At 40.3% G+C, this 14,614-nt stretch overlaps 1 protein-coding gene across 1 annotated transcript in view; it reads left to right on the forward strand.

The window, feature by feature from the left end:
- NEK10 (NIMA related kinase 10) overlaps positions 1–14,614 on the forward strand; it is a 204,558-nt gene that overhangs the window by 143,179 nt on the left and 46,765 nt on the right. The window contains exons 25-27 of the mRNA XM_081829267.1: positions 3,947–4,130; positions 4,237–4,323; positions 5,999–6,053. Of these exons, the coding sequence (XP_081685393.1) occupies positions 3,947–4,130; positions 4,237–4,323; positions 5,999–6,053 (326 nt within the window). The remainder of the gene's footprint in view (positions 1–3,946; positions 4,131–4,236; positions 4,324–5,998; positions 6,054–14,614) is intronic.

Consider the following 14,614-nt stretch of genomic DNA (forward strand, 5'->3'; position numbering starts at 1 on the left):
AGAGAGAGAGAGAGAGAGAGAGCACGCGAGTGGGGGGAGGGGCAGACAGAGAAGGAAGGAGAGAGAGAAGCAGACTCCCGGCTGAGCGGGGAGCCTGATGCAGGGTGGGATCCCAGGACCCTGAGACATGACCTGAGCCGAAATCAGAAGTCGGATGCCCAACTGACTGAGGTTCCCCTGGATTTTTTTTTAATACTTTGAAATTTAGGGACTAAATTTATGCACAGTAATATATAGTCAATGATCTGTCTCCTATTTTGGATTTTCTTTGTGCTATCATCCATGAAAAGCATGGAATATGGTTTGCCATTAAAAAGAGATCACCTCAGCCAGGTGAATTGCTGTCCAGAACTGGGTAGCCCTATATTTATGTATCTAAGGTCACAGTTATTAACTAAACAAATAGAAGAAAGTAGGCATAGACGTAGCTCAAATAGAATGACTATTTTAGAACAAAAGAAACAGTGCATTCTTTATGGTTCTAAAGTAAGGCATCTACAGGATATAGTTAGTGTTATGCTTTATGTTTATTTCTTGTTTTTTTTTTTTTTTTCTCTCTCTCTCCTTATAAAACATTCTGGGCAATTTAAAAAATTACACTAGTTTTAATAAAATAGACTCTTAATTCTTTCCCTACTGTTGCAGTTAATTTAGGCAATGTCAGTCTGTTACTGTTAGAATTGCTATTCAACTGAAATGTATTATAATCTGCTGCACACATAAAAAATTACATTATAATGAGCAAAACCGAGCTAAACATAATTGTGCCTATAACAGCACTGTGACAGGAAGTGTCTCCTATAATGGTGATGATTTCCATATCAGTGATAATTTTATTGTCTGATTTGCATTGTCTTCTTCTTGCTGCCATATTGATGCACAGAATGTGTCCATCCGTTCCTAGGAGATATATAGATGCCAAGAAAAAAAAAAAGTTAACTCCCTCTCCTATTCCTAGAAAAATCTTAATTAGAAAGTAAAAAAGATGACAGCAGCCAAATTGCATCCTGCAAGGCTGCACCGCCCCCCGACCAACTCCTTTTAATAGGTTGATGTACTTGCTGGAGGCAACTTTTGAAAATACCTTAATGGCCTCAACCCTCAGGCTAAAAACATTTAACCATCTCTGCCTTTGGCCAATGCCTACTGGGTTACAGAGGCATTTTGTCGTTGCTGGGCCAGCCATCTCTAGTACAGATGAGTGGAGTTTTATAACTTCTCATAAGAGTAAAGGGGAAAAAGGAAGGGAGACGTTCACTCCTACTTATTGGTGTATCACCAAATAGTCTCTTCAGCTCTTGGAGAAACATCACGATGTAGGGTTCTGGATAAACAGGCAAAATAAAAGCAAAACAAATGAACAAAAAAACCCAGAAGCTACAAAACCTACTCATCATATAAGGGAATTCACCTGCTTTCCTGGCCCCTTTCTCCCTTCAATCTCAATACAGCAACTAGTTATTAAGCAGTTGCTATGTACAAAACATTATGCAAGGCGTTGAGGGAAGAGTTGGTAATGAGTTGGGTACTCAAATATTCACAAGGAAAAACTCTGGAAATCACATTTGGGAAAATGTGTCTACAGTGGCATATCATTTATGTCAAGTTCAAGAACTCTATAGATTTTTTTGAAGCAAAAACTGCTGTAAGAGATTATAGAAACAGGTTTTTTTTTAAACTAAAACAACTATACATTCTACATTGCTATAGCATACCTTCCATGCTTACAGAGTTTGAAAAAAGCATCTCTCTCAGAATGTGAATTCCCTTTTATCAGAAGTTAAGGAAGTACCCAGTTATTTATGGATACAATTTTGGTGGTTGCAAATGACTTGATTTGCAGCCCAACTGGTTCTTGGGTATTGGTTGCAAGTCAAAGCTCCTCAAGTCTGGAATGCCTGTAGCAGGACTCACAATTTCTCCTCACTCTTCATTTGTCCAAAGAAAAATGTCTTATCCATCCCTGTTCTAAAAAGAAACAAAGCCTTTGCTGCAGTTTTGCAGGCTTTAGAGATATATGGATTCTGGCATCTAATTGCATCAGTGTAATAAAGAGTTTTGTAAACCCAAAAATGATCTCTCTCTCTCTCTTTTTTTTTAAAACATTGATAGTATTGACACATCTTGAGTGTATAGTCTGTATAAGGTTGTAAATCTAGTTGTGGCCTTTAGAATAGGGCAGTGGATGATTAATTTTGAATAAAAAAAAATCATAGGAGGAGAAAATCCTACATTTATTTCTATGTACATTTCTGACTTCAGTTGAGGATGTTGGAAGAAGAAGGATCTGTGGATTGGGACAGAAAAAGGAGGAAGGCATGGAAGGAGCTGAGTGAGTTTGGCAGGAAAGTTTTGATCCTCAAAAGGAGCCTCCTGGGTTTGGTATCAGGGGCTGAGCTTGGGCAGAGCTGAGGCTGGCACATAAGGGAAGCCCCTTATGAGCCTTAAGCATGGGAAAAATTTCAGAGAAGCACACATTCAGCAATGCCAAAGAGTGTCCGAAACATTTTCCATTTTGGGTTCTAAGGTGGCAGACCAGAGTAGATCCAAAAGGCAGGAATGAACAATGCTGAGTCACAAAAGTAGGAAGACTTGGATGGAGGACTAGCCAAAGAAAATTAAAATGCTCCTTCAACTGTATGTTAGCTTCAACAGAACGAGAAATATCTCCAAGCATCTTGGTGAAAGCTTGAGGAAAGAACAATGAAAAAGTTCTCAGGAAACAGAGATAACAAGCAGAAATTGATCGGACAGTTTGCACGGCACAACACCTTTGATATTCTTTTCATTTTTGTCTTGTTTAGTGAACAGAAACGCGTGAAAGCTTTCAGAGGCTGCCTTCTAACTCCAGTCACTCATAACGTCTTAGATTGTCTTCACCTTCAATTCCATCACCATGGAGTTTTTAGGAACCTGCCCCTGGTGGCTGTGGGTGTCACTTTCATTTTGGAGAAAAGAATCTGATAACAAAACAAAGCAAAACAAAAAACCATGGACCTGTGTCTCTAGCGAGCATTGGTCATCATTGGAGCCTCTGCCCCAGCTCTTCATCTTTCAGGGGACCTCACTTCTCTCCCCCCATGGCCTGGCTGTGTCTGCTACTAAGTTCCCTGAGATTTGAAGAAACTAAGCCCTACTTACCCACTGTGGTGCTGAGATTTGATAGCAACTTTTTATTATTGAAGTAGAGTTGACATACAGTGTTACATTAGTTTCAGGTGTACAACATAGTGATTCCATAATTCTATACCTTATGTTTTGCTCACCACAAGTGTAGCTACCGTCTGGCACGATACAATGCTATTATAGTACCATTGACTGTACTTCTTATGCTGTACTTTTTATCCCCGTGACTTATTCAGAGAGCAAATTATTATTATTATTAATTTTATTTTGTTTTTAGAGAGAGAGAGTAGGGTGGGGGGGAGGGAGAGGGAGAGAGAGAATCTTAAGCAGGCTTCACGCCCAGCACAGAGCCCAATGTGGGGCTCAATCCCAGGACCCTGAGATCATGACCTGAGCCGAAATCAAGTGTCAGATGCTCAACCACCTGAGCCACCCAGCCGCCCCAAAGAGAGCAAATATTAAGATAACTTAAAGGAGAGTAATTTCGGCTTAATTGGTACATATCTTTTCCTCAGTGCTGCATTTTCTTCTGCCAGTCTGTCCAGACCTCTGTCACTGAGCATCTTGGCACATCCATTCCTGTTGGTCCAGTGGTGCAGAGACACTTTCTTTGTAGTCACGGACCGAATGAACTCTGTGGCAAACGTGCAGCCAGAACTATTGATGGTACTTTGGCACAAATATTTCTAATAACGTAGCAAGCATTTGAGTATATGTTCTAACAAGCTCTGGGTCCTACAGAAGGAAGGAAGGAAGGAAGGAAGGAAGGAAGGAAGGAAGGAAGGAAAGAAAGGCTACCGTAGCTGAATTTCTCTTTCAGGAGACCTTTGAGAAGGCAAGCCTGAGTAGTAACAGCAGTGGGGCCGCCAGCCTGAAAAGCGACCTTTCAGAAAGCGCAGACCTGCCCCCCGAGGGCTTCCAGGCCCCCTGCGGTAAGGATGAAGACAGGGCCTGTGATGACATCCTGTCAGAGGAGAACTTAAACTCGGAGAATATTGAGAAAGGTATTTTTAGTGAAACGGTGACAGCATGCATGCACCCTTGACTTTTGTCTCTTTCAAGGCTCATTTGCTCTTTATTTTATTCTGTTACTCTTTTATTCATGTGCAGATATGTACTCAGAGCTAGATGATGAACTGGACATTTCGGACAACTCCAGCAGCTCCAGTTCGAGCCCTTTAAAAGAATCTACATTCAGTAAGTTTTCTTTACTGGCCTGCAGGGCTCCAGCAGCTCATGGTTTGGGAATCACGCTTGGGAGTTGAGTAAGCTCCATCATATACCTAAGGCAGAGGTTTGTTTTCCAGGTGCAGTGCTAATTAGGACAGGTTTGTCTAGCCCTCTGAATGGGCCCAGAGGCCAGCCGGCGCTGTGGTCTTCTGTTGTCTCAGCTGTCAAATGCATACTTTCATTATTTCCACCAGCAAACCCAGCTTCTAACTGGGGAGTGGAGATAGCTAATTTGGAGACACACTACATGACCACAGGAATAATGGAAGTGACCTCTTATGAATCTGTTCTGTAGGGGTTAGAGACCTGGAGAAGAAATTCGTCCTGGGGTAGACTAAGTTTTGTACAATTTTATTTCCATTATGTAAGAGATATATTATATTTCAAACACTAAGGAAAATAAATATTTTAATTGTTTAGTACTATGAAAAAATAGGATATATAAATTCAGTCCATATGTTAATTCTGACTCTTAATTTAAAACAGGAAAGTAAATAGTCTGGGGCCTGGGGTATGGAAAAGAAAAGAAAAGATATATTTGGATAAAATGTAAAGATTATAAGGAGAGATAGGATTCAATTCATTCAACAAATCTGCAACTGAAAGAAAAGAGAAGTTAAAATATAACATGGAGAGGAAAGAATAATTCTTTTAAAAGAGTAAGTTGAGGGGCGCCTGGGTGGCTCAGTCGTTAAGCGTCTGCCTGGGATCAAGCCCCGCATCGGGCTCCCTACTCTGTGGGAAGCCTGCTTCTCCCTCTCCCACTCCCCCTGCTTGTGTTCCCCTCTTGCTGTGTCTCTCTCTGTCAAATAAATAAATAAAATCTTTTAAAAAAATAAACTAAAAAGAGTAAGTTGAAGGCATATTAATTAGGATAGGTAGAAATACTCTGAAATAAAATTAGTGTAAATAATTTCCTCTCATTAATGACTATACTATGAAAATCTCATAAACAAAGGTTTAAAATAGTCTCCCTAAGGATCTAATAAAATCCTAAGGAGTTAGTTTCATTTTTTGTTCCTTTCCGAACTTAATTGTACATAAAATAGTGACTAGATGTTCCAGATTTTCTGGGACAATCTCAGTTTCCAACATTGATCTATTTTCCCACAAATTCCTGCCTGCTAGATAAAATGTCCTGATTTGTGATTGGGAAAATGTGAGAGCCATACAGGGAAAATATTCATGCATATGTAGCAGATTCTAGAAGCAGTTGATTACTGGCTGTTTTGAGATGAATTATTGCTTTGTATGTTCTGGGTAACAATAGTGGGGAGGGTCAGTGGGGAAGTGAGGAAGGAAAAGTTGGACCCTTAAACTTGCATGTGGTAACTTGTAGTTATCTTGGCAAGGGCTTTAGGATAATTATGACACAGATATTTTATTGTACTTTATTAGCTATTAATAACAGAGTTTCCTTCTTTAGTTTCCTTTGGGAAAAGGACCTTAAATAATCCTGTCAAGTAAACAGTAATTTGAAATGTTATATTTTAATTGATGCTTCTGTAAATGAAGACCATCTTTAGAGTAAGTAAAATTGCTCACATAATAGAATGCAGCTTTTTTTGAATTAATAAATAGATAAATAAATAAAAGATTTGCAGAGGGAAAATGTAAAGATATTTTTATGTTCTTGTTTCAGGCATTTTAAAGAGAAGTTTTAGTGCCTCAGGAAGAGAAAGACAATCCCAAACAAGGTGTGTACACATTGAGCCCCCAGAACTCTGCAGAGCTATTACTGGTGGCTAAACTAAAACCTGATAGCCAGAAGTCACCATGGACATGTGGTAATAGAGGCTGATAGAGCCCACCCTCCTGGCACGGATTGCAGTTTACCATGCAGCATACTGGAAAGAGCACTAAGCTTGGACCTGGGTTTAATCTAGCTTTGTGATCTTTAGCTAAGCCGTTAGCCTCTCGGAGCTCAGGGGTGGACCAGAGAAGTTGGTAGTTATGCTTTATGAGATCATCTGGAGCCCTGGCTCCTTATATCTTGTTTTCCACATCCCCGGGGTATAGGGCTCATCCTCATGGCAAATGTGGCAGACATGGACCCCATCACCTCCACATCCCAGCCAGCAGGAAGTGGAAAGGGCAAGTGGAGACGTGTCCCTTCCTTTTAAGGACATGACTTAGGCATTGTGCTCATCCCCTCTGCTCACATACCATTGGCCAGAACTTAATCATATGAACACATCTAGCTGCAAGGGAGGCTGAATATGTTTAGGGCGTTCTGTTTTAAAAGGAAAAAGAAATTTATTTTGGGACAACCAGCAATTTCTGCAACAGTTACCTCTTGGACTAAAGACTGAAATGAAATTATTAGGTTTGGCCTTTCTCAAGTCCCTGGTGACCTTCACTAGGGCAGTTTCCATGGCATTGGGTGAAGTCGACGGGAGTGGAAGCCCAGTTGTGGGGCTTTTAGAAGTTACAGAAGCAGGGATGGGAAGGAAGCTACTAGTGAGCTGGGCAGTTAGCTGGCGGGGGGCATTTGATGGAAAAGGGCCTTCTTAGAATCAGGATGACTTCAGGGTGACTGGGACTAAGGAGAGGCAGCCAGTGGAGAGAAGAGATAAAGAAGGAAAGGAATTGCTGGAACACAGGCACAGAGTAGCTGGAGCCCAGAGAGCGGGTCTGAGAAAGATGAAGGGACAGCCCTTTCTCTGTGTCTGAAGAAAGGGAGGCAAAGATAAAATTAAGGTAGAAAAGCAGAGAAGAGGGATAGAAAAGATCATACTTGGTGGTTTCTGGTTATTAGATGATGTTCACTGCTGTGAGGATGGTCAGATTTGAGGAGGGTGGTCAACAAGGAAGAACCGATATAAAGATGGGCAGACACCTGAGCGGAGACTGGCAGAAGGACTGCCAAACAGCTCTGAGATGAAGGAGCTGGTTGAGGCTGGGATGTGCACAAGTGCATGGCTGTGGAGCTGTGGGTGACCCTGGCCGGGGAAGTGGCTGTGTGCCACGTGACAAAAGGCTAAGGCTATGCTGTGCTTTAGCAGTGGGGCATTCTGGATGCCAGCAAGGGAACCTGACTTTGGTTGACTTGTGCAACAGGGAGGTTCATTCAAAGGCTTTGGGGGGCTCACATAATGAGGAACCCAGAGAATCAAACTTTGGAAGGAATAAGAGCCAGGCCACCCCCTGCAATCTGTGGAGGAGGCGCTGTTGGCAGGCTCAGAAAGGCCCTGATGCTGGGAGGAAAGAGCTCCTGGTTTGTTTGTTCCATCCATGTGTCACCTTTCTCAGGATCCAGTGTCCTACGTGAGAGAGTCAGGTGGGCCTGGGTTGAATTAGGACCCTATTTACTGCTGCAAGGAGGGCTGAGCTCCTGGATCGACAGCCCCTCCAAGTCCATCAGGGGTCTTTGCTGGAGGGAGCAGGTTATGGGTGCTGGGCAGCCAGAATGGAACTCTTGTCCACTTCTGAGCTCAAGGGTGCTGGGGTGAGGGGAGATGAATTTCAGAATGAAGAACCTGCCGAGCAAAGTCCCGAGGGGTTCAGTTAGGTGGCAAAGGAGGGTTCCTGTAGAAAATCATTTTTGTTTAGTCAAAGATACAATATCACTGATTACTGATTTTTTCCCACGTAAGGCTCAGGAAGGGTTAGCATGAAACTTTTCAATTTCCTAACTCATTTCTAGTGTTGCTTGTAACAAAAACCCAAGGAAAACCGATCCAAGTGCATAAAATACCAGAAGGGTCATTGAGGGAAGCCTACACATTTTTTAGTGGGCCAATGTGCAGAGAAGTGGTGGTTAGAAGCCATGGAGAGAGCAGGGGAAAGAGAAACAGTCCCAAACCCCAAGGACAACGGAGAACCAGAATGGGGAATCTGGAGGACTTGCGACTTGAATGACAAGATCCCCCAGGGAGTTTTCTGGGCTTGCAGTTCCCTCCCATTGCCTACATTCTGGCATCTTGTCCTTACATCACCACCTCTGCTTCCACTTTCCACAGATAAGGAAGCCGCCACACACAGGAGCCTGGAGCCATGGGAGCTCTTGCTTGTTCAGCCCAGCAAGGGAGGAGACGGGGTTGGGAGATGTGGCTATGGAGCTGGGGGTCTGAACGCATGGTACCACGGAGTAGGTTTGTCCTCCTCAACTCTGGCATCACAGCTACTATCTTAACCACATCGCAAGTTCAATAGACTTTTGTGAGCTGATCTGGAAATCTTTCCAACTGCTTGGAACAATGTTTGCACAGGAAAATGTTCCACATGTTCCCCTGCAGAATAATTAGCAAGCACCCTCTGGAATCTAGCTATTCCCAATTTTGTGATTATTTGTATTTGTAAGAACATGATCAAAAGGCTTTTTTTCCATTATTGGATACTTTATTCAGTGATATGAAGTTGCTTAAATGTATAAAAGAAATGCAAAACAAGTATTTTAGTTCAAAAATACATTATGACATATGGGTTTTACTCCCCAGTTAAAAGAATTTTATATTAAAATGGGAATTTCCAATCAGATGAATTTAGGCATCTTGAAATTGTTAAATAATTCTAGTCTTTTGTTTCTGAAAGGACTCATGGAAAATTGTCTTATTTGCAAGAACTCAATTGAAGTCCAACCCTTCAAAAACAAAAGAAACATATGTACTATATATTTTAGAGTTTGAGATGGCTTTTAACAGCTAGTCATTACCTAAACATTTTATAGCAAATTGGGTAAACCAGAATCAACAGAAAGGAGAAGTTCAATCTGAAGCTCATTGAAAAAGGGCATATTACAGAGTGTAATTACATTAACCCCTTTAACTTGTGGCTAATGACCAAGTCAACAGGTGGAAAATGGGAAATGAGCCAAATGTTGAGGCTGATGGATCAGAAGGCGCGTAGATGAATAGGACCGGAACTAAAACCATATTTGAAAGCTGTGCTGTGTGTGGTACAGTGTGACATGCCATCAGGGAACACAGGTTGGTTTAAGATGAGCTCTCTTCCCTCAAGGAACTCAGAGTATAACAGGGAGACAAGGGCAGAGTTCAGAAGAGAAGAAATGTCAAAAGCAGCCTATGATTCATGCCAAATGAGAGGAGAGAAGACTAATGACTTTTGACTTCCTTCCAAGTAATCCCCAGAGCTTCTCTAAATTAAAAGGAGACAACTCTAAAATGTATTTGTAATTCTTTAAATTAAAAGACATTAAATAAAGCTAAAGTTATTTGCAATCTAACTTGTTTAGGACTTTTCTGGGTTTCTTGGTTTACCAATGTGAAATATGAAGCCATCCTACAGAACATTTAGAAGCTAAATGAGAAGTTAGAATCTAAAAGAAGATAGCGAAGCTGCATACTAGAAAATATTTAGAAGCTAAATGAGAAGTTAGGATCTAAAAGAAAATAACAAAGCGACATAATAGAAAATATTTCGGTGCTAAATGAGAAGTTAGAATCTAAAACAAGATAGCAAGCTACAAAATAGAATAAAAATAAATAGAAAATCAAGCCTGTAGAGATTTTTGGCTCTTGTATGCCATGCATGAAATGGTAGACCAGTTACAATGAGACCCGGGGCAGCTCTCCTTCTTGGGGAGCCTTATTGGCTCTTAAAACAAGAGAATTGGTCTCATTGAGAAAAAGCCACAGGTCAGTCCATGCTTGACCTGAGCATATCTACTAGAGCTTAGAATTCAAACTTGGTCCTGGCTAGATAGTTCAGAGAGAAAACTTAAGCATAAATTCTGAACTTTTGTCAACCCAGATATCAGGGGCCAGATTTAAGCCAATTGTCTGCTGAAGAACCAAGGTACCTCCCTAATAACTCAGCATAGACTTACAAATGGAACTAGAAAGGGCAGCTTCTGCCCTCCTCAGAAAAATACTGGTATCAAGGCTGGTGAGAGGAAACATCACATTAGAACTGGAAAGGATCCTGGTGATCCAGGTCATCACCAGATGATGAAATGCTTTTCAGGACTGTAATTAATTGCAAGACCAAGAGAGAACTAGTTCTCAACTCTTAGAAGTATATGTTCTGTCTATGAACTACTTAGCAGAAATGACATGAAGTCAGCAAATAATTCTTTTGGGCTCCTTTCCTTGCCAAACTCCTCCCCAGATCTCTGGCCTCCATCCCTGAATCACCAGAAGTCCTAGAAGCCAAACTCAAAGCAGAAGTACCAGATCAGTAGAGAGAACCCCATTCCTCAGCTCTGGAACTGTAGCCATTCACAAAGCAGAGGTGAATCTCCAAATCTCCATTCCCAAGTCTTGAGACACGAAATCTCCCCCACCAGGATGCCATCCATGTAGCTCTCCCAGAGCTCTCCTGGCTCCCCCAGAAAATCTGGAGATGTCAGTGTAGCAGTTTTTACACTACAGAAGTAGACCATGCGGAGCTTCTGGTTGACCTACATTTCCTAACAATAAACAGGTCATTCATACTGTATGTATATTCACTTAGTATAATTTGCTTTTAGGCTTTGGCTTACTAGAATATACATTTGATTTTACATCTTCATTCTTTACATGTTATTGGAGAGTCATTAGTAGGAGTGTCACCTGGGATACTCTTAACAGATGTTTATCAATCTGAATGTCACCAAGTAACTGCTTTAGTTGCAATAGATTTATTCTACTAAGGGCTAACCAGTTAGCTCTCCTGAAGATGTAGAGCCATGAGATAACTAGAACTGACTAACAGTAAGTTCCAGCTAGTAAATAACGAAAGGCAGACAAAAATGAACTTAATGGTATATTTTTTATATATTGCTTTTAATGATTGCACACAGGTCATGTGATGGTCTATTTGAACAACTTTTCTTAAGTGAGAATGTGAGAAGTTAGTTTCTTTTAACAGTTTCAAAGAGGTATAATTCACACAAAATAAACTGCACATATTTAAAATGTGCAATTTGATAAGTGTTGAATATGTATATCCCTGTGAAATAACAATTAAGATGGTGAACATATCCACCTACAAGTGTTCTCATGTCCATTTTTACCCTCCCTTATGCTCCTCAATCCCTACCCCAAGCAATCATTAATCTGCTTGTCGCAGTCTAGATTAGTCAGCATTTTAGAATTTCATCTAAATGAAATTATATCATACATACTCTTATTTGTCTGGCTTCTTTTAGGCAGCATAATTATTTGGAGATCTGTCCATGTTGTTTTCATAGTGTATCAATAGTTTATTCCTTTTTATTGTGAAGTGGTAATCCATTGTATGGATTTATCATGGTTTGTTTTCTATTCATCCGTTAATAGACATTTGAGTTCCAGTACTTGGTTATTACATATAAAGCTGTGATGAACATTTGTGTCTTTGTATGGATACATACTTTTAAAAATCTTGGGTTGGGGCACCTGGGTGGCTCCATGGGTTGAGTATCTGACTCTTGATTTCAGCTCAGGTTGTGATTTCAGGGTCCTGAGGTGAAGCCCTGCATCTGGCTCTGCATCAGCATGGAGTCTGCTTGAGATTCTCTCTCTCCCTCTCCCTCTGCCCCTCCTGCTCATGTTCTCTCTCTCTCAAATAAATAAATCTTTTTTAAAAAATAAAAATTCTTGGTAAATACCTAGAAGTAAAATAACTGGAACATATGGTAGGTGTCTGCTTAACTTTTTAAAAAACTGCTGAACTGTTTTCCAGAGTGGTTGTACCATTTTTACATTCCCAGTTTTAGAGATTTGAGCTCCACACATACATTGAGAAAGGTTGAAGTGCATGATACTCTTTGTGGAAATCATCTTTTATTTTGATGTGTACATCTCTGAAATCGTAAGGAGTAAGAGAGAAAGTGGAATTCACTTTTCATAACCATCTGTCACAAAATATTATCTCTTTTGAAATAATCATATTAAATATCCTTATTGTTACTGTTTATTTGGTGGTTTGTGAACATTGATGGAGTTAGTCAAGAGCTGGATTCATTAATGTCTGTCAAGAAAAAAAACCCAAAAAATCGATAATTAGGACTTCCTTTGAAGTTTCTAACTTTAATCATTTCAGTGATTTAAATGATCTAAACTCTCTTGCCCCCATTACTACTTGTTGGGAAAGAATTAAGAATGGACTTGACTTTTACCAGTTTCTAATCTGGATTTTAAAGTCTCAGTACAGAGATAAATAGTTCTAATCCAGTGAATTATAACATTTTATTTCAATTTACAAATAAATAATCCTGTATAATGGAACCTGATAATGTGCACAGGGGCTTCAACCTCTTTAACTATTACATATACTCAGTCCTAGTAAGCTTTGGTCATTGTATTATGCCTTTCTTAAGAACATCCATTCATTCATTCAATATTTATTATTGTGTACGGGCACATACCAGACGATGCCTGGTCCATCTTCGCATTTCCCAGGGTGCAGTGTATTGCACACAGGTGCCAGCTCACAAATTCTTGTTAATTAATAGATGAATGACTGTTATCTTAGCGTAAATTCTATACCTCTCACTGTAATAGGACTAAAATTCCACCTACTTACCTGAACCTATAAGCCTTTGCCATAGCCACAGCTTAAGGCCCCATTTTTTTTTTTTTTTTTAAGATTCTGTTGCTCAGGCAACAAGATTTCTCCATGCCTTCTTGCATCCTGTTGCCAAGGCAACAGGGTATAGTTGGCAGGTTGGTTTGAGACATCGAATGTTTGCTGTATTGGAGATGCCTGTGGTTCACAACTTCTTTGATAAATCAGGGTATGCATAATTGTATTCAAGGATGTGACCTGACTCTAGTCTTTGAGTCACATCAAAGATGATTATGGATGTATGTGACCAGAAAGACCTTTGTGTAACCTCAGGACCTATGGATCTTGCCTCCTTTTAGCAGAAGTCTTGCTTATTTTGACTTATGGGTATTCTCTCCTCCCCTTTTTCATAATCCATATCTAGTTTTACTTAAATTGAATAAATACTGCTTGATCACTACTTGCCAGAATCAACCTAGCCTATCTGCCAATGTCAAAATCAAGCAGTCTTACAGAAACAAAATATTATCGATAAGACAACTGTGTTCCTTTTCTGTGCTAGTTCTAAACTTTTGTGGCTAATTGCTCGTTTCTAGCTGTTCTTGGAGTAGAAGTGGAGAGCCACAGGGGCACCATTCTCCTTTCCTGTAGTGACATCACCTCTGTTAAATTACAGATGGGGGACAAGAGAACTCAACCCTGCATAATGCCCCGTTTTTTCACACATTATGAATGTCACTACCTGAAAGAGATTTCCAAGCAGTAAAGTGCTGGTTAACTCGGTGGTGTGATTACAGTAGCCTCAGAAGGCATTATCTTAATACCATAAGTCAACCCTCTCATTTCATAATGTTAAATATTTCTCCTTTTATCAACATCAACTAGTACTAACTACTTTTCACAATTGAATTAAGTTATGTAATGCACCTCCCTTGGTTCAGAAGTATATTCATAAGGATTTTAGAAGATATAAAATTCTAGAACTCTATCTCCTTCATGGCCAGGACTCCTCTGACACAATAATTATCCAAGTAATTTACCCTGCACTTGAAGTCATTCAGTGAAAAGTTGATTTAAAAAATTTCAAAGCTAGGGGCGCCTGGGTGGCTCAGTCGTTAAGCGTCTGCCTTCGGCCCAGGTCATGATCCCAGGGTCCTGGGATCGAGCCCCGCATTGGGCTCCCTGCTCTGTGGGAGGCCTGCTTCTCCCTCTCCCGCTCCCCCCGCTTGTGTTCCCTCTCTCTCTGTCAAATAAATAAAATCTTTAAAAAAAAAAAAAAAAGACCTGTCTGTTTTAAATTGCGGGTTTTTAAAAAAAAAAAAAAAATTTCAAAGCTAATACCGTCAATCTCCACCTTACCTGTTATTGATTTGGGGTGGAAGTTGTAGGTTACCACTCAGATCCAGTGCTTCCGTTTCTGCTTTGGCTTATAAATTCTGGATCAAGTTGGAAGGGATGACCTTTCAGAATCCTTTGAAACTTTCCGTTTCTCTGAAATTCTGTTTCATCAGCCTGAAGTTCTATTAGTCAATTCCCATTTCAAAAAGTTTCAGAGGACACAAGCTTCATTATATTAAGCCTTTTCACCAGAAAACATTTCTGGAATCTTCTCTTTGTGTTAAATCATTTCTGTCTGTTTTCCAACTTACACTATCATGGGAAACCATCCTCTGCAGCCATAATGCTCTATTGGACATAAACATTCAATCCAGTTCAGTCTAGAGGAAGACTTCCCTCAGGCTCTGCATAATTTCAATCTTTTGTCCATCTGTGGACCCAACAATTGTATAGTTAGATGTTGTCACTTCTGGCTATAATGAGTCTGTTC

The sequence above is a fragment of the Leptonychotes weddellii genome, chromosome 1 (assembly GCF_054177405.1).
Source record: "Leptonychotes weddellii isolate Sample4059 chromosome 1, ASM5417740v2, whole genome shotgun sequence".
NCBI lineage: Eukaryota > Metazoa > Chordata > Mammalia > Carnivora > Phocidae > Leptonychotes > Leptonychotes weddellii.